This window comes from Vombatus ursinus, unplaced genomic scaffold (genome assembly GCF_900497805.2).
Source record: "Vombatus ursinus unplaced genomic scaffold, bare-nosed wombat genome assembly UNPS02014841.1, whole genome shotgun sequence".
NCBI classification, from domain to species: domain Eukaryota; kingdom Metazoa; phylum Chordata; class Mammalia; order Diprotodontia; family Vombatidae; genus Vombatus; species Vombatus ursinus.
Window position 1 is genome coordinate 4,066,380 of NW_020954619.1, and position 24,174 is coordinate 4,090,553.

At 37.7% G+C, this 24,174-nt stretch overlaps 1 protein-coding gene across 1 annotated transcript in view; it reads right to left on the minus strand.

Annotated features, from left to right (window-relative positions):
* Positions 1-24,174, minus strand: part of CFAP61 (cilia and flagella associated protein 61) — a 338,893-nt gene that overhangs the window by 234,932 nt on the left and 79,787 nt on the right. The window contains exons 11-13 of the mRNA XM_027840405.1: positions 21,616-21,773; positions 11,149-11,188; positions 7,911-8,050 (exon numbers count right to left, since the gene is read on the minus strand). Coding sequence (XP_027696206.1) covers positions 7,911-8,050; positions 11,149-11,188; positions 21,616-21,773 — 338 coding nt within the window. The remainder of the gene's footprint in view (positions 1-7,910; positions 8,051-11,148; positions 11,189-21,615; positions 21,774-24,174) is intronic.

The window sequence follows — 24,174 nt, forward strand, 5'->3', positions numbered from 1 at the left end:
AAGAAAGAAAGAAAGAAAGAAAGAAAGAAAGAAAGAAAGAAAGAAAGGAAGAAAGGAAGAAAGGAAGAAAGGAAGAAAGGAAGAAAGAGAATATTTGGTTTGGTAAAACAGAATGCTACTTTAAAGGCTCTCCTCCAACAAGGCATATCCTATGCACATGTAAAAAAACAATCATAAAAGATTCTCTGAAAGATGTAGAATTATATATTTTTATACACAATTTATATTACATATATATATTTCTAAGTGTGTGTAATGACCCTATGATTTTTTTATATTAAGTGAGGCCTAAGATAGGGAGATGTATACTTTCAAATGATATTTGCCACTTATGTAAGATCCTCAGCACAAAGTCCTAATGAAAGATTCCTTTGAGTTGGTGAGATTCTCCACGTACTCCTATTTGCAAAGGACCCTGATCTGGTTGCATCAATCTCTAAAACACTGACAAGATCTTAAAATTACTCAAAAGATATTAGTCTTTTTTAAAAATAAATCTCATCAATGTATTTTGTTTTCTTATCACCTGCATTTCCCCAATGTGCCTCTACCCTTCTTTCCACTCTTATAATGAAGAATAAAAAAATTGCTTTGGGATTAGAAATAATGCAATAAATATGTTCTGGTCAAGATTTTTTTAGGTTGTTGTGACCTCCTCGCTACAGCAATTGATTGATGTTGGTTAAATTTCCTTAGGGTGATATCTTATGTCAATGACTGTTTCTTCTTCAATCTTTTGTTATTACATGAGTGTGAAATGTCATTACAGAAGGGATTTTATAAGAAAGTTTATCTATCATACAGGCAGACCTATGTAGGGCTTTCATTTTTATTTCTTAGTAAAGTTGAAATTGTTAAAGTTGTGAGTATGGGGATTTTTAAAAAAATGAAACATAAGAAAAACTTGAAGAAAAGTGTGACTTGAAAAAAAGTGATGGGGAGAGGAGGGGCGGAGCCAAGAAGGCAGAGTGAAAACAGTGACTTGCTTGAGCTCTCCCCCAAATCCCTCCAAATACCTGTAAAAAATGGCTCTGAACAAATTCTAAAGCAGCAGAACCCACAAAAAGACAGAGTGAAACAAATTTCCAGCCCAAGACAACCTGGATGGTTGATCAGAAAGGTATACCGGGCCGGGCTGGGAGAGGAGCGCAGTTCGGCATGGGGCGCAGGCCACAGTGAACCTGCAGCACACCTCAGAGGGCTGAATCACAGGCAGCTGTGGTGGTCTCCAGAACTCTCAACCCACAAATGCCAAAGACAACTTAGAAGGTCAGTGGGAAAAGTCTGACTGTGGGTGAGAGAGGAGCTAGGTCTCAGCTGCAAGTCCCCAGCGAGGCCTCTGGGGCAGCAGCTGCCTCCTGAGCTCCCGGCCCACAGACTGAGGGGGAATCGAGTGGTTGATCAGAGAGGGATTGCAGGGATCTCTTTGCCAGTGCTGAGGCAGGAATCTCTTGCTTTGCCCATGCTTGGATCTGGGTCACAGTTCTGAGGGGCGGCCCTGGGGTGAGGAGGAGCGCTGGTGTGGTGGAGCTTGTTGTGGCAGTGGAGAGGAAACACCCCACCCCTTATCATACCGCCTTGGAAGAACTGAAAATTTACAGGTCCCTAGAAGTACCTCTGAAAACAGCTGTACAAACCCCCAAAGCTTGGGACAGTACATTCTCCACATTAGAAGCAGAATCTTATCTTAACAAAGAGTTTAAAACTCAAGTAATTGACTGGGATCAGGAGTAAGCAGTGCAAAAAGAGACTATATTATCTTACTTTGGTGACAAAGAACATCAAAACATACAACCAGAAGAAGACAACAAAGTCAAAGCTCCTACATCCAAAGCCTCCAAGAAAAATATGAATCTGTCCCAGGCCTTGGAAGAGCTCAAAAGGGATTTTGAGAAGCAAGTAAGAGAAGCAGAGGAAAAACTGGAAAAAGAAATGTGAGTGGTGCAAGAAAATCATGAAAAACAAGTCAATAGCTTGCTAAAGGAGACCCAAAAAAATACTGAAGAAAATAACATCTTAAAAAATAACCTAACCTGAATGGAAAAAGAGGTCCAAAAAGCCAATGAGGAGAAGAATGCCCGAAAAAGCAAAATTGGCCAAATGGAAAAGGAAGTCCAAAAGATTACTGAAGAAAATACTTCCTTAAAAACTAGAATAGAGCAATTGGAAGTTAGTGACTTTATGAGAAATCAAGACACTGCAAAACAAATCCAAAAGAATGAAAAATTAGAAAACAATGTGAAATATCTCATTGGAAAAACAACTGACCTGGAAAATAGATCCAGGAGAGAGAATTTAAAAATTATTGGACTATCTGAAAGCCATGATCAAAAAAAGAGCCTTGACATCATCTTTCAAGAAATGATCAAGGAAAACTGCCCTGATATTTTAGAACCAGAAGGCAAAATAGAAGTTGAAAGAATCCACTGATCTACTCCTGAAAGATCCCCAAAGGAAAACTCCTAGGAATATTGTAGCCAAATTCCAGAGCTCCCAGGTCAAGGAAAAAATATTACAACCAGACAAAAAGAAACGTCAAGTATTGTGGAAACACAATCAGGATAACAAAAGATTTAGCAGCTTCTACATTAAGGGACCACAGGGCATGGAATACAATATTCCAGAGAGCAAAGGAGATAGGATTACAACCAAGAATCACCTACCCAGCAAAACTGAGTATAATCCTTCAGGGGAAAAAATGGTCATTCAGTGAAATAGAGAACTTTCAAGCATTCTTGATGAAAAGACCAGAGCTGAATAGAAAATGTGACTTTCAAATACAAGGCTCAAGTGGAACATGGAGAGGTAAACAGGAAAGAGAAATCAAAAGAAATTTACTAAGGTTGTACTGTTTACATTCCTGCATGGAAAGATGATATTTGTAACTCATGAGACCGTTGTCAGTATTAGGGTGGTTGGAGGGAAAAATTATATATATGCATATATAGATATATAGATATAGGTATAGATATAGATATAGATATAGACATAGATTGATAGATAGATAAATAGATAGAGGATACAGGGTGAGTTGAAGATGAAGGGGTCATATCTGGAGAATAAAATTAAGGGGTAAGAGAGGAATATACTAGGAGAAGGAGAAAGGGAGAGGTAGAACGGAGTAAATTATCTCACAAAAAAAACAGAAAAGAAAAGGTTCTTACAGTGGAGGGGAAATGAGGGAAGATGAGAGGGAATGAGTGAATCTTATTCTCATAGGATTTGACTTAAGGAGGGAATAACATACACACTCAATAGGGTATGGAAATCTGTCTTACCCTACAGGAAAGTGGGGGGGGAGGGGATAATAGAGTGGGGGGATGATAGAGGGGAGGGCAGATTGGGAAAGGGGGTATTCAGAAGCAAATACTTCTGAGGAGGGACAGAGTCAAAAGAAAGAAAAGAATAAATGGGGGGCAGGATAGGATTAAGGGAAATAGAGTTAGTTTTTCACAGAATGTCTACTATGGAACTGTTTTGCATAATTGCACATGTATAACCTATATTGAGTTGTTTGCCTTTTCAAGTAGGGTGGGTGGGGAGGGAGGAAGGGAGAAAATTTGGAACCCAAAGTTTTAAAAACACATGTTTAAAAAAAATGTTTTCACATGCAACTGGGAAATAAGAAATACTGGAAGTGGGGTACAGAAATCTATCCTGCCCTACAGGAAAATAGAAGGGGAAGGGGATAAGAGAGGGTGGGGAGAGATAGCAGGGAAAGCAGACTAGGGGAAGGGGTATTCAGAATGCAAACCATCTTGGGGTGGGGGGAGGGGCGAGATGGGGTGAAAATTTAGAACTCAAAATCTTGTGGAAGTAAATGTTGAAAACTAAAAATAAATAAATTTATTAATAAAAAAATTTTTAAAAAGCACTGGAGAGACAAAGAAAAAAATTAAAGTAGTCCTTGCCTTCAAGGAAAAAAAAGAAAAAAAGTAATGGTTGAAGAAGTGCCAGCCTTTGGTGATAAAGAATTCATAGATTTTGACATAAGCAGACTGGAAAAGACCTTAACATAAATTCTTAAAATGGTATAGTTCCAGGGGCAGAGACAAGATGGCACAGTAAAAGCAGTGACTTGCTTGAGCTCTCCCCCAAACCCCTCCAAATACCTATAAAAATGGCTTTAAACAAATTCTACAGCAGCAGAACCCACAAAAAGACAGAGTGAAACAAATTTCCAGCCCAAGACAACCTGGATGGCTGATTAGAAAGGTCTATCAGCGCCTGGCTGGGAGAGAAATGCAGTTCAGCATGGATGTGTAGTCAAAGACCTGGCCTCAGCTAACCTGGAGCAGGCCTCAGAGGACTGAATCACAGGTAGCTGTGGCAGTTTCCAGACTTCTCAACCCACAAACGCCAAAGACAACTTAGGTCAGTAGGAAATGTCTGTGACAATGGTAAGAGAGAAGCTAGATCCCAGACCCAGTCGTTGCGCAGCCCCAGGGCAGCGGCTGCTTCCAGAGCTCTCAGCCCACAGACAGTGGGGGGATCAAATGGCTGATTAGAGGGGGATTGCAGGGATCTCTTTGCTGGTGCTGAGGCAGGATTCTCTTGCTTTGCTAATGCTTAGATCTGGGTCACAGTTCTGGGTGGTGGTCCTGGGGCCAGGAGGAGTGCTGGTGTGGCAGAGCTTGTGGTGGCAGTGGAGAGGGAATCTTCCTCATAGTTTCAAGGCAGAAAAGAGTGCTTGTGGTCACTCATAGAGCAGAGCCCAGGCCACGAAAGGAGTAAACACCTCACCCTTGATCATACCACCTTGGAAGAACTGAAAACTTACAGGTCCCTAGAAGTATCTCTGAAAACAGCTGCACTTAAAACCCCCAAAGATTGGGACAGTACATTCTCCACACTGGAAGCAGACCCCTACCTTAACAAAGAGTTTAAAACTCAAGTAATTGGTGGGGATCATGAACAAACTGCGCAAAAAAGTCAGACCATAGAATCTTTCTTTGTTGACAAAGAAGATCAAAACATCCAACCATAAGAAGACAACAAAGTCAAAGCTCCTACATCCAAAGCCTCCAAGAAAAATATGAATCAGTCCCAGGTCATGGAAGAGCTCAAAAAGGATTTTGAGAAGCAAGTAAGAGAAGTAGAGGAAAAACTGGGAAGAGAAATAAGAGTAATGCAAGAAAATCATGAAAAACTAGTCAACAGCTTGCTAAAGGAGACCCAAAAAAATACTGAAGAAAATAACACCTTAAAAAATAACCTAACCCAAATGGCAAAAGAGGTCCAAAAATCCAATGAAGAGAAGAATGCCTTCAAAAGCAGAATTGGTCAAATGGAAAAGGATGTCCAAAAGCTCACCGAAGAAAATACTTCCTTAAAAATTAGAATGGATCAATTGGAAGATAGTGACTTTATAAGAAATCAAGACATTGTAAAACAAAACCAAAAGAATGAAAAAAATAGAAGACACTGTGAAATATCTCATTGGAAAAACAGCTGACCTGGAAAATAGATCCAGGAGACAGAATTTAAAAATTATTGGACTATCTGAAAGTCATGATCAAAATAAAAAGAGCCTAGACATCATCTTTCAAGAAATTATCAATGAAACTGCCCTGATGTTCTAGAGGGTAAAATAGAAATTGAAAGAATCCACTGATCCCCTCCTGAAAGAGATCCCCAACGGAAAACTCCTAGGAATATTGTAGCCAAATTCAAGAGTTTCCAGATCAAGGAGAAAATATTGCAAGCAGCCAGAAAGAAACAAGTCAAGTATTGTGGAAACACAATCAGGATAACACAGGATTTAGCAGCTTCTACATTAAGGGACCAGAGGGCTTAGAATATGATATTCTGGAGGGCAATGGAGATAGGATTACAGCCAAGAATCACCTACCCAGTAAAACTGAGTATAATCCTTCAGGGGAAAAAATGGTCATTCAGTGAAATAGAGAACTTTCAAGCATTCTTGATGAAAAGACCAGAGCTGAATAGAAAATTTGACTTTCAAATACAAGACTCAAGAGAAGCATGAAGAGGTAAACAGGAAAGAGAAATCATAAAGGATTTATTAAGGTTGAACTGTTTACTTTCCTACATGGAAAGATGATATTTGTAACTATGAGACCTTTGTCAGTATTAGGGTAGTTGGAGGGGAAAAAATTATATGTATAGATAGATTGATAGACAGAGGACACAGGGTGAGTTGAAGATGAAGGGGTGATATCTGGAGAATAAAATTAAGGGGTGAGAGAGGATTATAGTGGGTGAAGAAGAAAGGAAGAGGTAGAATGGGGTAAATTATCTCAATAAAACAGACAAGAAAAGATTTTTACAGTGGAGGAGAAGTGGGGGAAGGTGAGAGGGAATGATCTTATTCTCCTGATTTGGCTTAAGGAGGGAATAACATACACACTCAATTGGGTATGGAAAGCTGTCTTACCCTGCAGGAAAACAGGGGAGAAGGGGATAATAGAGTGGGGGGATGATAGAGGGGAGGGCAGATTGGGGAAGGGGGTAATCAGAAGCAAACACTTCTGAGGAGGGACAGGGTCAAAAGAGAGAATAGAATAAATAGGGGGCAGGATAGCACGAAGGGAAATATAGTTAGTTTTCCACAGCATGACTGCTATGGAAGTGTTTTACATGACTACATAAGTATAACGTGTATCGAGTTGCTTGCCTTCTCAATGGGGGTGGGTGGGGAGGGAGGAAGGGAGAAAATTTGGAACCCAAAGTTTTAAAAACAAATGCTAAAAAAATTGTTTTCACATGCAACTGGGAAATAAGTTATATAGGCAATGGGGTATAGAAATCTATCCTGCCCTACAGGAAAACAGAAGAGGAAGGGGATAAGAAAGGAGGGGGGAGATAGAAGGGAGGGTAGATTAGGGGAAAGAGTATTCAGAATGCACATTGTCTTGGGGTTGGGAGAGAGACAAGATGAGGAGAAAATTTGGAACTCAAAATCTTGTGGAAGTGAATGCTGAAAACTAAAAATAAATAAATTAATGAATCTTTTTTTTTTTAAATGGTATAGTTCCTACACACTTTTTAAGGAAATATTGTGTAAAAGAGATCAAGTGAGTATAAGCTAAAAGGTCTGAGGTAGCTAAACTTTATTGTGTTAGTGATACAAAAATGGTAGATAATGTGGCTGACAGGTTAAAGGATATAGCGATGGCAAAAAAAGATTTTTTGGTGGGAAAAAAGGCACTTACAAAAAAGCTACATTGACTCAAAATTTAATTTTGCAGAAAGAAAACCATGTTATGCTGCACAGGAGGTAATATATCCAGTCATTCTTTACTCTACCTAAAACATGCAAATGATCAAAAATCAAACTTGCACAATGGAAGTTTTCTGGGTTTTTTTTTCTAAAATTATAAAGTCAGTACCATTTATCTTTACATCCCACATAATCTACAAGCTGCATCAAGGAAACAATAATTGGTCGTCATAAAGCTATCCCTGTATTATTCCAGAAAGGTCATTTTTTTCATACATTTTCTTTGGCAAATTGGGAAAATGTATCATCCTTTCTTTAAAAGTTCATATGAGAATCGTTAAAATAAAAAGTTTGAACTAATAGTTCAGCTAATTGGAATCCACATTTTTCCAAACTATTCATTCCTTCAAGATGCTGCATACCAATGTATACTACATGCTTCACCCTCTTCATAAAATTTTTGTGAGGCAAAAATGAGCTAAAGTGCTTTGAAAACATAATGGAAGGGGACACCGAGAAAAAGTAATTGCAAAATGGATAATCAGCACTCAAATAATAGAAAAATGACTTTAATTCCTCTAGAGCCAAATATTTACATCTACTAAGATATGCACTGAAACTAATGGCAATTAATTTTAAAATACTGAAAACGAAAGGTAATTACTCGATCTAGTCTATATTTTTTAAAAACAATATATCTTAATTTGACAAAATATGTATTACTTACTTGAGCAATCCAGCACGATGAAAAACATAGAGATCATTATCAAGAATGGAGGTATTAAAAGGAACAATCCTAATGAAATTCTGGATCAAAATAAACTCAGGTGTGAGATGGGGAACAGAAATAATACAGAAGTCTTTATGCTGAAATGATAAAAAGAAAGCCTTCTATCAACTGAGTGACAATAAACAACCTCTTTGCTGATTTGTAAGGCTATCATTAAAAACAAAGCCCCAAAATACCACTAAGGCAAGAAAGAAAGAGGGTAAAATATATTAACGAAAAAGTGTTTAGCTGAGACTATTTAGTTCAATTTCATTCAACAAACATTTATTAAACAACTACTATATGCAAAGCATTAATCCATCACATGGAAAAATGATGCATAATTTTTATGCTTTATGCATGATAGGCTGATAGAAAATTGAATAAACAAATGGTATGTATACATGCTGTAAATATTTATTCAGCATAATTATTTTAAGGAACCAAATTTTTAACTAAGGGAAATCTATACATCCATGTTCAGTGTGTACATTCATTTGTAGTAGCAATAAATGTGACAATGTAGCCCAGTGGAAAGAGCACTGGCCTAAATCAGAAGACCTAGATTCACTTAACCTCTACATGCCTCCTTTTCTCAACTATAAAATGAGGGAATCTGGTGTGTCTAAAGAGGAAGACATCATTGTGCAGGGGGATGAGCACTGACTGACTCCAGAGTTGAAGGACTATGGTTCAAATACTGTTTCTGATACTTACTATGTGACCTTTTCCAGGAGTGGGGAACCTGTGGCCTCAAAGTCACTTGTGGTCCTGAATCCAAACTTCACAGAACAAATCCCCTTAATAAAAGGATTTGTTCTGTAAAACTTGGACTCAGTCAAAAGGCAGCACCCAAGGACCTACAGGTTCCCCACCCCTGGACTAGACCCTTTTTTCCTCATTTATAAAATGAAGGCATGGCTTAGCTGGCCTCTGTGGTAGTCTTCTGACTCTAAATCTTTGATCTTATGATCCTAAATCACATTACATCTCAGGGTTTCAGTTTCGTCATTTGTAAAAATGAGAGGTTGAACTAAATGGTTTCGGAGTCCCTTCTAGACATGTGGTGATTGATTATCTCCAAGATCTGTCCCAGATTTAAAATTCTATAGTTCTATATAAATATATTTTTAAAAGAACACTGCATGCATCATCATGAATTTGAACATAAAACTGTCCTATTTGTATAAGCAAATGCCGTTTTCTCACTAGCAAGATTCTTGTGTGTTAAGGCTGAAGCTACAAACTAAGTGTTGTGCCATACATGTGTGTACACTGGGTCTTCTGCTAGGCTCCAAAAGAAAGCGGAGCCTATCTGTTAATTTGTGCCCCTGAGATCTTGCCTTCTCTTGAACCCTGTAAAGGTATTACTTCTGCTAATCCCAAACCCTTAGAGACATTTTCAACACAAATGAGTGAATTATCATTTCACATGTACCTTATTCATTTCTAACAAATGACATAGTCTTAATTTGGGGACTCAAGCTGTTAAAACTGTCTCTGAGCTAAAAACTAGAACTAGCTGTTTACTGACAATAGCTGGAGGGCAGTAATGGATTTGGGTGGGGACACTCATCTTCCTTGTTCAAGTGGAAAACCATAGTATAAGAGACATGACTCTCTTACACTCTAAAAATAAGGTTAGTACTATGTGGTTTTGACTAAAAAGGTGTTCAAGGCAGTAGGAACTTCTGTTGTTGACAATATCTTTGTCCCACATAATCTTGAAGAGTTGAATTTACATAGAGCACCCGCCTTGGAGTCAGAAGGACCTGAGTTCAAATGTGCCACAGATACTTGACACTTAGTAGCTGTGTGACCCTGGGCAAGTCACTTAACCCCAATTACCTTGCCAAACCAAACAAAAAAAAGGAAGAGGAGGAGGAGGAAGACGAAGAAGAAGAAGAAGAAAAGGAAGAGAAAGAAAGAAAGAAAGAAAGAAAAGAAAAAGAAAGAATTTACATGGGCTTCAGAAAAGGAAAGAATCAAACTCAATGAAAAGAAATTTCTTCAAGTTGTTTTCTAGGGTGATGAGTTCTGAGAACAGTTGTTCAGGGAAACATGTAATAATACTGTAGGAAGTTTGGAAAAGGAATAAAATCTAATGTTCCATTCAAAAGAAATAACAATGGAGAAATCATTAGGTTTCATTATACTAACAAAAATTACAAAAGAAACTATTTTATGAGATTAAGTTATTCTCTTGAAGTTATCACTACCTTGAGTAAAAGGTCAATTTAAACTACAGGTTTTTTTAAACTATAATTTAACTAAAATTGGTCATTTCCCATTGCATAAAAAATATTAAATAGTAAAAGATTTTCATAAAAATGTTAGAAATACCATTTTCACTAAGACTAACCAACTGAATAATTATACTAGTTCACATTATATATAACTAATAGGCCAGTCATTGAAATACTTTTTAAACTCATTACTGTCTCAGATTCATCCAACTTCTCCCCAATATTTTTTATCCTCTATAAGTAGTTTTTTCCCATTAAGATGGCAAATGGAGAAGCAAGAAAGGAAAAATTCTGAGTTGGATATGTCTACCTTGCAACCAAAAAATAAGATCTGGATTGCATGATTTTTTTTTTGGAAGCAAGGCAGGTAAATATTCCTGCAAATCAGTTAGACAAATAACCAGCACACTAGAGAATTAGCCAGGAATTACCACTTTCCCATATTCAGCCGGGCCTTCTTTGCACATAGCATGAATTAAATATCTGTTTCTTAAATTGAATTAGGACACTTCTCTGCAGTGTTCATACAATTGCTCAAAATCTATATGCAGTGTAACTATAAAGGAATGAGGCTGATCTCATAAGCCACACATGACAACCAAGCTCATTATTTTACATAAGATCTCATTATTTAGTAATAGAAGTAGTAGAATTGTTAGTTGTAGAGTTGGAGCAAAATACTAATAAATCTTCCCAGAAAAGGCATATGCCTATGGGATCATCAACACAACCAAGCCTAAGATATTAACACAAAATAAGATAACATTCTATTTTTAATAGTGTATGACATGACTTTTGACTCTATTCCTGAAAGATCAGAAGTATTCAAATCTGACCATACTTAGAAAAACGTATGCTGCATTTTGTTTTTGAATGTTAATAGTATGGTTTACAAATAAACACTTAAATATTGTAACAAATAAAATTTTTCTTAAAAATTCTTCACTTACAGGAAAAAGGCTGAAAACAAATTGCATGAAATCCAATGACCTGTAAACAAAAGAGTAAACACTGTAAGAGAATGAAGAAGGCATCTAGCACGAATTGTAGATTTACATAGATTTATGGCTCCTTGTCCCTCCAGGCAGCAATTAGTCATCCTTACTAATCAGAAATTGCTTCTAGCTGAGCATTAATCAATTGAAGATGTTATAAGCTTCACATCAGTTGTCATTAGAGTATTTTCTAGACCCCAAAGCAATATTACAGCAATTAATAATTTCTGGGCATTTGAATAAGCAACAGAAAGAAGCTTGCTCAATGGAGATAATCTATCGTTTCCTTTTGTAAGGGGACATATAGGCCATTCTGACCTTTTACTCTTTAATATGCAAAGTGTTTTATCCCCAGCTGCAGATGTATATTCACAAGCAAGCTACAGTGATTCATGAGATTTATGTTTGAAAACTCATAGAATTATCACATTTAGCTGCTGGGAAAAATAAAAAAAAACAAAAGGTGACAAATTCAGATTGCAAAAACACTGATGAGCTCTTGAGAGGGTCCAATACTTCTTATTCATAGCCAGTTTATTCCACATTTGACCAAAAATCCTAACAATTTAATTTCAGTCTACCCACCAGATCTATGAAAAAGAACCAAGAAACCAAAATGAACTATGATATTTTGTAAAAAACTGTTTTTTAATAATTTTATAATCATTACATAGCCATCTGCTATGATAAAATTAATTTTGGTTGTCAATGACATGGCTTTGGAATAATATTTAGGGTTTTTTAATTCCATTGTGCCTTAACTTAGTACAATAAGGTCAACTCTTTAACCTGGGGAAGAGGTGGCTAGAGACCCTACTTAAGGCATTTTATCTTTTTTGTTATCATAAAGACATCACTTCTCTTTTAAAAATGTTGCATGCATCATTATGAATTTTCATGTAAAATTATCCTATTTGTGTAAGCAAATGCCCTTTTCTTATGGTAAGATTTGTGTGTATTTAGGCTGAAAGCACACAATGGAAAACTAGGGCCTAAAAGAGAGAATGTTCAGTGTCTTTCATGATATTACCCATGATATTCAGTTATTTATACTTATGAGAAAAAAATCTATTAAAAAACTCTATTCAAACCCAGTTTAAAAGGGGAATTTTTTAGAAGTGTGATTAAAAAAAAACCATTTTTACCATTTTGGGTATTTTTCAATTAGAAAAAACTGATTAGCCATTTTTGTCATATTCTTCAGTATTTTGATAAGTTCTGTCATTTCATCAACATGGGTATTCCCTCTAGCTAGACAGAATGTAAATTATTCACACCTTATCATGGCCTTGTGAACTGCTAGATCCAAATAAATTATCAACAGGTGGCCAAGGTTCTCCACATTGAAAGACTGTCCCCAAACCTTAACTCAAAGCCCTTCTTCTCTGGAAGGATTTTATAGCACTCAGGGAATAGTAAGTAGACCAGTTTGGCTAAAAGTCAGGTTTAGTGATAGGAACTAGAGTCACTCCCTCTGAGATAATTCCCTAATTCCAATTGTCCTTGGACACAGATCTCTCAGGGTTCTCTAGGGGGAACCTGAGGGGCAGTAGTTTCAAGAACTCTCTCCCGAGGCCACTGAAATCCTCTAGATTGATTATCACCCAGAGGCAATTAGCTTTTAGAAAGGGTATTTACTAAATCTACATAGCAAGAACAGTTGCTATAAAATCATCCCTTCCAAACCAGGCCATTCCCCTTGTATACACTAGGTATCTTGTGTATTCAAGGTCTCCCAAGGAGAGTGGCCTCAAACTTACATAGTATAAGTGATCAAAGGGTAAACTCACAGCTCCTGGAAGTTTTTTCTCCATTGGTGCAGTGCATAAGAATTTCCCCTTAGAGGGGGGCAGCTAGGTGGCACAGTGGATAGAGCACCAGCCCTGAAATCAGGAGGACCTGAGTTCAAATCTGGCCTCAGACCAAACACTTGACACTTACTAGCTGTGTGACCTCGGCAAGTCACTTAACCCCAACTGCCTTAAGAAAAGAAAAAAGAAAAAGAATTTCCCCTTAGGGAAGATGGATAATTTTGATTACATAAAACTAAAAAGGTTTTGCATAAAAAAAAACCAATGCAGTCAAAATTAGAAGGAGAGCAGGAAACTAGGAAACTTTTTATAGTAGCTTTCTCTGATAAAGGCTTCATTTCTCAATTTCTGGGGAACTGAGCCAAATTTATAAAAATATGGGCCATTTCCTAATTGATGAATGATCAAAGGACATGAACAAGTAGTTTTCAGAAAAAGAAATGAAGCTATCAATAGTCACATGAAAAAAATGCTCTAAATCACTATTGATTAGCAAAATACAAATTAAAACAACAAGATGCAAAATAAAACACTTCATACCTATCAGATTGGCTAACATGAAGGAAAAGGAAAATAATAGATGCTGGAGGGAATGTGGAAAAATGCACTCTTGGTGGAGTTGTGAACTGGTCCAACCATTCTGGAGAACAACTATTCACAAAAGGTTATAAAATCATGCATATCCTTTGACTCAGTAATACCACTATTAGTTCTGTAATCCAAAGAGGTCAAAAGAAAGGGAAAAGTAGCTATATGTACAAAAATATTTATAGCAGTTCTTTTTGAGGTGGCAAAGAATTGGACATTGAGGGGATGCTCACCAATTGGGAAATGACTGTTGTAGTATATGATTGTGATGGAATACTACTGTGCTATAAGGACAGTTTCAGAAAAACCTGGAAAGACTTATATGAACTGATGCAAAGTGAAATGAGCAGAGTCAGAACAGTGTATACAGTAACAGCAATAGTGTAATAATGATCACCTGTAAAAAAAATTGGATGCTCTGATCAATACAATAATCCAAGACAATTCCAAAGGACCCATGATGAAAAATGCTATCTACCTCAATCTGTACTCAGAATTCATCAGTTCTCTTTCTTGAGGTAGATAGCTCTTTTTGTGGTAGCAAAGAACTGGAAATCAAGGGGATGCTCATCAATTGGGGAATGACTGAACAAGTTGTGGTATATGATTGTGATGGAATACTATTGTGCTTTAAGAAATGATAAGCTGGATGCTCTCAGAAAAACTTGGAAAGACATGAATGACAATGAAATGAGCAGAACCAGGAGAACAGTGAACACAGTAACAGCTGTATTGTACAATGATCAGCTGTGAATGACTTAGTTATTCTCAGCATACAATGATCTAAGACAATTCTGAAGGACTATGATGAAAAATGCTATCCATCTCCAGAGAAAGAACTGATGAGTCTGAATGCAGATCAAAGCATACTTTTTAAAACTTTATTTTTCTTGTTTGGGGATTTTTTTGTCTATGTTTTCTTACACATTATTAATATGGTAATGTGTTTGGTACATGTATAACCTATACTATATTGCTTGCCATCTAAGGGAGATGAAAGGGGAGGGAGGAGAGAATTTAGAATTCAAAATTTTAAAAACTGAATGTTAAAAATTGTTTTTACATATAATTGGGAAAAAATAAAATATTAAATTAACAAAAAGGAAAAAATAAAAGGATAAAATATTGTCAATTGAATATTAACAAATGATTGTGGCTTATCTTGTTCCTGCTCTACTTTATCAGGAGGATAATGGAAGGAAAGGGAAAAAAGGTGTTTATTAAGCACTTATGTACCAGACACATGCTAAGTCCTGGGCATACAAATACAAGGAAAAAGAAAGATAGTCTCCTGCCTTCAATGAACTTGCATTCTAAAGAGAGAAGACAATGCACAAAAGGGAGCTGAAAATGGACGAGAAGAGGGCAAGAGATAAAGGTACCATGCACAGGGCTGAGTTCTGAAGTCTGCAAAGTTAGGAGCCAGAAAGTCAATGAAGGCTGGCTAGCTCCTTCATGAAATGGAGGCATCAGTCAGAACTCACTACAGGCCTTGAGTAGGGATATTCCAAGGTGAGAAGGCCGCAGATAGAGCTTGATGCCCTCAGCATAATACAGAAGCAAAGGTATGGTTTTTAATTTTGGAAAGTCAGGAACAGGGCCAGAAGGGGATAATGAAGGCTTGAATAATTTTATAGGGCTGTTACTGTAGTAATTCCTAGCTTTCTGCAAGAAAATTCCCTAATGAATTACGACATTTACTTATATTGTCTAATATAAAGGTATTCTCTAAGTATATTTTAGATAGGGTAAATCTAGTTATATTAATACAATTTCTGTCTTTCCAGCAACAGTTCTTTGCCATCTAAACATCATGTTGCATTTGATCTGTGCACTGGACATTCTCCGTTAGCAGTGGCAAACATTTTTGGCAAGCATCCATCTTCCTGTTTTAAAGTTCACTTAATATTGAGGAACACTTATTAAGTGCCTACTTTGTGCCAAGAACTGTGGTAAAAGCTAGAGATACAAACAGACAAAAGACAATTCTTGCCCTCAAGGAGCTCAACATCTAAAGGTGAAAAGAACAAGAAAACAAATATGTACACACAAGCAATATACAGGATATAAACAGAAAATAATTAACAGAAGGAAGGCACTAGAAGTAAGAAGGGTTGGGAAAGGCTTTCTGTAGAAGATGAGATTTTAGTTGGGACTTAGGAAGTCAGATACTTACTAGCTGCGTGACCTTGGACAAGTCACTTAACCCTGTTTGCCTCAGTTCCTCATCTGTAAAATGAGCTGGAGAATAAAATGACAAACCACTCTAGTATCTTTGCCAAGAAAACCCCAATGAGGTCATGAAGAGTCAGACATGACTGAAATGACTGAACAACAACAGAAGCTGGAGAAGCCAGTAGATAGAGACTTGGAGGGAGAGCATTCCAAGCATGGGAGACAGCCAGAGAAAGTGCCTGGAGCTGAGGAGTGTCATTGAAGAGTCAGGAGGCCTGTGTTACTGAATCAAAAAGTGCATGCCAAGGAGTAAGATGTAAGAAGACTGGCAATATAGGAAGTGGCTAGGTTATGAAGAGCTTTGAATGCCAAACAGGGTATTCTGTATTTGATCCTGCAGTCAATAAGGGGACACTGGAGTTTAGTGAATAGAAGAGTAACATGGTCACTTTGGTCACTGAATGGAGGATATATTGGAGTGGGGAGGGACTTGAGGCAGGCAGACCCACCAGGAGACTATTGCAACGGTTCAGGTATGAGGTAATGAGGGCCTACATAAAGTGACTGCAGTGTTAGAGGAGAGAAAGGAGAATATTTGAGAGATGTTGTAAAGGTGAAATCAACAGGCCTTGACAACTGATTGGACATAGGGGATGAGAAATAGTGATGAGTACAGGATGACTTCAAGGTTGTGAGCCTGAGAGATTGGGAGGGTGATGGTGTCTTCTACAGTAATAGTGAGTGTAGGAAGCAGGAAGGTTTATGGGGAAAAGATATTGAGTTCTGTTTTGGACATGTTGAGTTTAAGATGTCTACTGGACATCCAGTCCAAGACGTCTGAAAAGTAGTTGGAGAGGCAAGATTGGAAGTGAGCAGAGAGGTAGGAGCAGAATAGGTATATTTGGAATTGTCAGCATAGAGATGATAATTAAACTGGAACTGATGAGATAATCAAGTGAAGAACTATGGAGGGAAAAGAGAAGAGAACCTAGAATAGAACCTTGAGGGACACCGATGATTAGAGGGTGTGATATAGAGGAGGATCCCACAAAGGAGACTAAGGAATGATCTGATGATATGTATGAGAAAAACCCCAAGAGAGAAAAAAGCTTCAAGGAGGAAAGAGTGATCAACAGTGTCAAAGGAGGCAGACAGATCAAGAAGAATGAAGACTGAGAAAAGGTTATTAGATTTGGCAACTAAGAGATCTTCGTTAACTTTGAAGAGAGAAGGTTTGGTGGAATAATAAAGATCAAAAGCTGAACTGTAAGGAGTTAAGAAGAGAATGAGAAGAAAGTGAAGGCACCTATTGTAGACAGTCTTTTCCAGTTTGGTTACAAAGTGTAGAAGAAATGTAGGACAATGGGGGGATGGAAAGATCAAGTGAAGGTTTTTTTTCAGGATGAGGAAGACATAGGCATGTTCATAGGAAGAAGGGAATGAGTTAGTAGACAGAGAGAGACTGAAAATAAGTGATAGATGGGGATAACAGAGGGGGAATCTGTTGGAGTAGATGGGATGGAATGGGAACACTTGCGCAGGCAGAGGGGTTAGCCTTAGTGAGGAGTAAGGCCACCTCATCAGTCACGGGTGGAGGAAGAAATAGTGACAGAAGGCACATGAGTGATATATGAGGAAGAGGGGAGAATGAGGAACTAATGATGAATGGCCTTTTTTTCCTGTAAAATATGAGGCAAGGTTCTCAGCTAAGAGGGTGGAAAGAAGAGGAGCCATGGGAGGTTTGAGGAGGGATGAATAGGTTTGGAAGAGCCACTGTGGAGAGTGGAATAGTGAGTGGATAAGGCAGTAGAAGGATTATAGAAGGATGAAAGGACTGCCTAGATTCCTAGGCTTTGACTGAATCCAAACTTCATAGAACAAATCCTCTTAATAAAAGGATCTGTTCTGTAAAACTTGGATTCAGTCAAAAGGCTGTACTCAAGGACCTAAAAGGCCACATGTGGTCTTGAGGCCACAGGTTCCCCACCCCTGGTCTAGAAGCATTGAGGGCCTGGTGAGGTTATGTAACATAAATTTATAGTGAAATAATTATCTCCACCTTCATTCAGCAACATATGTGTAGGAGCAAACGAAGCAAAAGATGGGAATGATCCAAGACTGAGGCTTGAGAAGGTGCAGTCAGTGAAATGATAAAGGGGCTAGGGATTCAAGAGGGAAGAATGGCATAGAGTTGAATTGGTTCACTAAAAGGTAAGGATAGGGAAAAGAGGAGAGAGTGGATAATTCAGGGGAGATTGCCTGGGAGAAAACTGAAACATCAAGGGATTGAAGTTCATAGTGTGGAAAAAAGTAGGGTTTGGTAAGAGAAGGCACAGGGAGAGGTGGAAAGCCAATAAATTATGGTTAAATAAGAGTATTTCAGAATTCTTGAACATGAAAGTGAACCATTTGTAGGGGATGGCAAGATCAAAGGTATGACAATCTTTGTATATGACTGAGGTGGGGTGGAGGAGTAGGTCATGGGAAGTGAGTAGATTGAAGAACTGAGTAGTTAGGACCTTTGAGGGGGAGTTAACAGATATGTTGAAACCCCCAAGTATGAAGGAAGGAGTTGGGAAGGAGAGAAAAAATGTGAACCAGGTACCAAACTCATTGAGGAAGGGAAGTGTCCAGGAGGTCTGTAGACATTAGCTACCAGGATTTTGATTGAGTGATAGAGATGAATTACGTGAACCTCAAAGGAGAGATTACTATGTGATAGAAGTAGGGGCAGAACATGCAAATGACAAAGGGCAGCAAGAAGTATTCCAACTCCTCCACCAGTAAGCCAAGGGGAATGAGTGAAGGTGCAGCCAGTATAAGAAAGGGTGGCTAGGGTGACACAGAATGTGTGATCAGGGGAAGCCAAGTTTTAGTAACAGCTAAAAGGTGGAAGGAGGGGAAGAAGAAAAGATTTAGTATGAGAGGAATTTTACTGCTTATGGAACAGACTGAGAGAAATGATTATTTCTTTCTTATATTAATAGTCAATTATTACAGGGTTTTCTACTTCCTTATTCAGAAATCAACCACTGTAGGAAATCTTGGGAAAAGCTTAACCAATCAGGCTGAATGATTTGGTGACTTCCTATGTTTGCTCAGACAGGCCTGAGGTAGAAGTGGATTCCCTCTTTGATATGTATACTGATAAGTCTCTTCGACCAAAACTTGGGTGATCCAAGTCACATACCCCCAAGAACCTCATTAGAGTGAGCCCACAACTTATTATAATATCCATTTTCTCATTAATTGTTAACCAATCAGAGTTGATTGTCACCCTCAGGAACATCCGCTTTTCCAAGGGCCTATAAGTTGTGAGCCCGCCATCATGAGGGTCTTTGGCATTCAAGAGTGCCACTGACCTCTTTTACTAATAAAATTCTAGCATTAATAATAAAATGATTAATTGCCCATAAACTATGTCTATTGACCTTTTTAAACATCACAAGGCATTCCAGAGGGTAGAGCAGAAAGGCTGGGTGGCAGAACTTTGGGGTGGGAAGGTTAAGGGAGATGGAAATAAGGAATTAGATAGTGGGTGATTGGGAATGGGGTTTGGATGATCATCTCCTTCAAAGGTTTATCTGTAAGTAATTTTAGATATCGTAAATCTAGTTATAATAACACAATTTTTAACTTCCCAGAAAAAGTTCTCTACCATCCAGAGACCCCTGTTGCATTTGGTCTATGTCCTGAACATTCTCTACAACAATGGCAAATACATTTGGCAAGCATCTACCTTCCTGTTCCATGCTTCACTTAATATTAATAATCATAAGATTGTTGAACCAAGTTATCTCTGTTGTTGCATCTATCAATTTTTTATGATCTTAACACATGTTCAGGAGAGGCTTTGTTGAAGAAACGCCTTCAAAGTTACATTTTGCTCTAGAGAATCAAACGCTATTCTAATCAACAGATATAAGCACAGTGGAATCTTGTATTCTTTGCACTTTTTAGCTCACTGTATGTCTTTGAAGATTTGCTTGCCTGCTCCCCTCTCATATTCTGAGCACTCAGCACAGTGCCTGGCACATAGTGTTTATTGACTGATATTCTCATTATATATACATTTAATAAATGTGCAGATTGTAAATCTTAAAACACTATATAAAAATAAGTGATGATGATGAAGGTAAACATACCCTACAGACCACAAGTCACCCTTCTGGAACATCTCCTTCCCTTCTTTACTTCAAGGCTGCCCTGGATGTCCACTTAGACCAGATTCTACCTTTTAAAAAGTGTTACAGATAGGGCATGATCTTAAATTCTCCCTGTGGGAGGGGTACTATTCCATTCTTGGATCATAAAAATATAGTGCTTTAAAGAGATAATTAAATCCAAAATATGAAAAATATATTTTATACATTGTGTTCTTTTACTTGCCTTAGGCAGAACAAAAAATGATTAGGAAATCTAGGTAAATCAATAGAACAATGGATGCAGGAGAAAATTCTCCTCCCCAAAATAATGAGCACAACAACAGATTATGTTAAGAAAGAATGAGGATCCTCTCCCTTTAGCTCTGAATTCCCTGAGACTATGAATCCTTACCTTTATCCCCGTCATTTTCTACCCTGCTGCTAGTGCTCTAACCTCTACACCTGACCTCAAGAGACCATGCCTGTTCTGTTCTGAAGCCTCTGGGATCATATGTCCTCATCTTCACCCCAGCTAGTTTCTACCCTCCCATTTCTAGGAGCCACCCCCACCCCACTCTCCTCTTGCTCTGAGAACTGTAATCAAGCAAACACTACCATGTTCTCCAGAAAGGCTAAGTCTAAGGACTGCCCTATTATTATACTCACAAACAACCTTCCCTGGCTACCATCCCCCTTATGTCTTGTCTCCCTCTCTTACAATGTAAATTCCTTGAGGGTAAGGACCACCTCTCATTTGCATTCTAGTAGTTATGCCTGTGCTTGCAAGGTATACAACAAACACTTAGTAAATGCTTTTTAATGGACTCATCCATTCACTCATTAATTCTTGATATTAGTTATTGGGTAGGAGAGGCATCAATCTTTAATTGTTACTTGTTAAAATGGGAACAAAATCCCTGGAAAACACTTTATTTAAGGTTGGGGTCATGTCTGGGAGCCCAAAGAAGTTGAGACAGGCCTAGGCAGTGATGGAGGAATCTCTGATGTGGCTGTAAAAAATCTATTGTGGTCAACATATGTAGGCAAAGGGAAAGTAAGAGATGACCAACAAGAGTAAAAAATGTGTATGTGCTGAAGGAGAATATAATAACATGATATGTATGTATGGTAATGGGTTTAGTAATTGTTCTATCAGTTCTAAGTTGCTCTTTTCTGTGATTTTGGTTTGGAAAAGAGAGGAAATTGTGTTTAATCTAAAGCACTCTTTGCTGGTAGAGGGAGTATCATACTGGGTCATTTCCAGGGACTGGATTTGAGATTTGAGAGTTATATAATGTTCACGGTCTCAGATATTAAATTGGCTCTGATAGGATGAGGCTGATAAAAATCCTGCAAAATGAAGAAAAATGAATTACTAAGCAGATTTATTCCAAAGTATAATGAACCATATTGAGAGGTAGTGTATTTATCTCTACTGGAAGTCTTCAGACAAAGGTTGGACAACCACTTGTTGTGTGGACAGCTGTAAAGGGGATTCTTGTTCAGGTCTGGCTTGCATCAGATGGCCTCTGAGGTCCCTTTCAAACTCTCCAGTTCTGGGGTTTTTCCACACCTTTTTTCTTTTTCACTTAATAAAATCATAATAATATTAAATTCTACAACTATTCTATATAAGAATGTCATGGCAACACTGTCATAAAATATGAATCTATCGTATAGAAAATCTAAATAACCATACTTGCCTTGTTTCATATTTCTCATCAATACAAAATAGCTGGATACAGAAAGCAGATGAAGCACCTTTGTACACAGGACGAAAGTCTTCATCGTCAATTGCCAGGCTGACTTTAGATGTTTTTAAAAAACCACATGACATTTCAGAAGCAGGTTGTTCCTCTTTCTAGGGCAAAAAAGAGGCAAGGGACCAAAGGCAAGTCATATTTCTTTTCCTCAATTTAATGAGCTCTTGCATCACCCCAGCATTATTGTGTTACAAGTACAGGTGTGAACTTTTCACCTGGGAGAACACCACATTCTGAGATGAGCTTGAATTGGAGGAGGAATACTTAATGAGAAACCCAAATTTTAGAAGGTGAGTGATTCAAATAATCATATAAAGGTCATAAAACTAATTTCAATTGGATATTAAAAAATCAGGGTATTATATATTAATAAACTCACCTAACTGTCCAGCAATATTTCCATTATGGATTCAATCATAATAAAATGTTGCTAATGGAGTTAAATGACCCCACAGTTGGAATGGGTACAGGCAACCAGGACTTTTAGCCTCTTACAGCCTTCAATGGGGAACTTATTAGTTCCCCATTATTAGAAGATCTAGGGCTAAGTTGGGAGAAAGGTGCCAGATTGGAACTTGGAACTTTCATCAATCAATTAATGGATATCCACTATATACTCACACTATCCTATAATTATAAGAAAATTCAGATGAAAAGAAATAGCATGGTCCCTGTTTATGGAGCTTACACTCTAACTGGAGAGACAAATGTAGAAGAAAATGAATGCTAAACTTTTGGGTAAAAACTAGAGAAGTTTTTTTTTTTTTTAAGTGTCTAGGCTCTCAGTTTATGCCCTGATCATTATTTAGATTCAGATAGGTGGCACAGTGGATAGAGTGTTGGACTTAAGTCAGAAAGATCTGATTTGAGATCCTACCTCAGATACTTATTAGCTGTCTGACCTTGGACAAGTCACTTAATTTCTCAATGCCTCAGTTTTCTCATCTGAAAAATGGGCATAATAATAGTACCTAATGCACAGGGTCATTGTAAGGATCAAATGAGGAAATATATGTAAAATGTTTTGCAAATCTTAAAGTATTATATAAATGCTTCATTCAATATTTGCTGAAGACCTACTATATTGAAAACATTGTTCCTAGGTGTTTTATGGGACATAAAGATAAAGAAGATACAGTCTCTGCCTTCAAGGGGGTTGCAATTTAGTAAGGGAAATAAGATATTTACATTAAAAAAACAAGGTAATACAAACCACAGGGATTCAGAAGAGAAATAGTTTCTAGGTGGCAGTGATGAAGAAAAATTTCATAGAAATGGTAGTTAAATGAGACTTTGAAAGATATGTGTCATTTTCATAGGCTATTTCCTGTTACATCCAGGATCTCAAAACAAGTTGGGGTGACGGGGCAGAATAATAAACAGATCTGAAATGCAGCTGACTCTGCCTCTGAAAGGTTTTTATAGATTCTGCCTTTACCCTAACACTAACCACCACCCAGCAACAGCTCTAAATACCAACACAGGACACAAGACATCTGGGGAAGGGCCATGCTGCTAACCACACACTCTCTCCTCCAGCTGCTCCTCTTTGGGTAGGTGCATGAAGAAGGAAAGAGACACAGACATATCTATGTCACAGAGAATTTTCTCCTTGGGAAACAGATGGTGCAGCTATACCCTTCCTGTGTTCCAGAAACTCACCTGGTTTTTACTTATTCCATAGGTAGTCCAAACTGCTTAAAGGCACCAAAATCAGTCAAACTAAACAAATTTATACCTGTACCAATAACCTCTTCCTCCTATTTAAATATTTCCAGTAAAGAGAATACACTGCTACAAAGGTAAAACCAATGGGAGGGGTGGTCACTTGTTATTCATAGGTTCATGGCTGATTCAATCAGCTACTTTCAGTCACTCATTAGCTATGGTGCTGACCTCTTCTTTGATAGTGTTAAGACTATCAGGTAGAGAGAAGAGGAAAAGGCAGAACTTTTGGGAATGTCCATATTAGGGGGCAGGAGGAGGAAGAGAAGTCAGTGGAAAAGACAGAAGAGTGATCATAAAATTAGGAAGAGAACTGGATTGGGAGAGAGTAGTCAAACAATAAAAACCAGAGTGGTTGGAATCAAAATGACAGATTCCCAAGGGATAAATAATCTTGGAAGCCCCAAAATCCTTTTGGAGGGATAGTCTGGGGAAAACCTACATCCTGATAATGACTATTGACCTAGTATATCCATAACAAAATTCATAGTGCACTAAGAATTTCCAGGATAGAACACCACATTTATCATGAGATATATGATTTTGAATATAAACATTTTTCCAATATAAAAATAAAATGAAAGTGATAATTTCAGGCAGAAATAAGGATCTTGTGCTTTATCCTTATAGGCTCATCTATTTCTCCTATTAATATCATTAAAACTACAACTATTTGTGAGTACTATCCAATTGCTGAAAAGATTAACTAATGACTATAAATTTAGATAAAATACTGTCCGTAGCATAAGGTGATTACTGTGACACTACATTTCA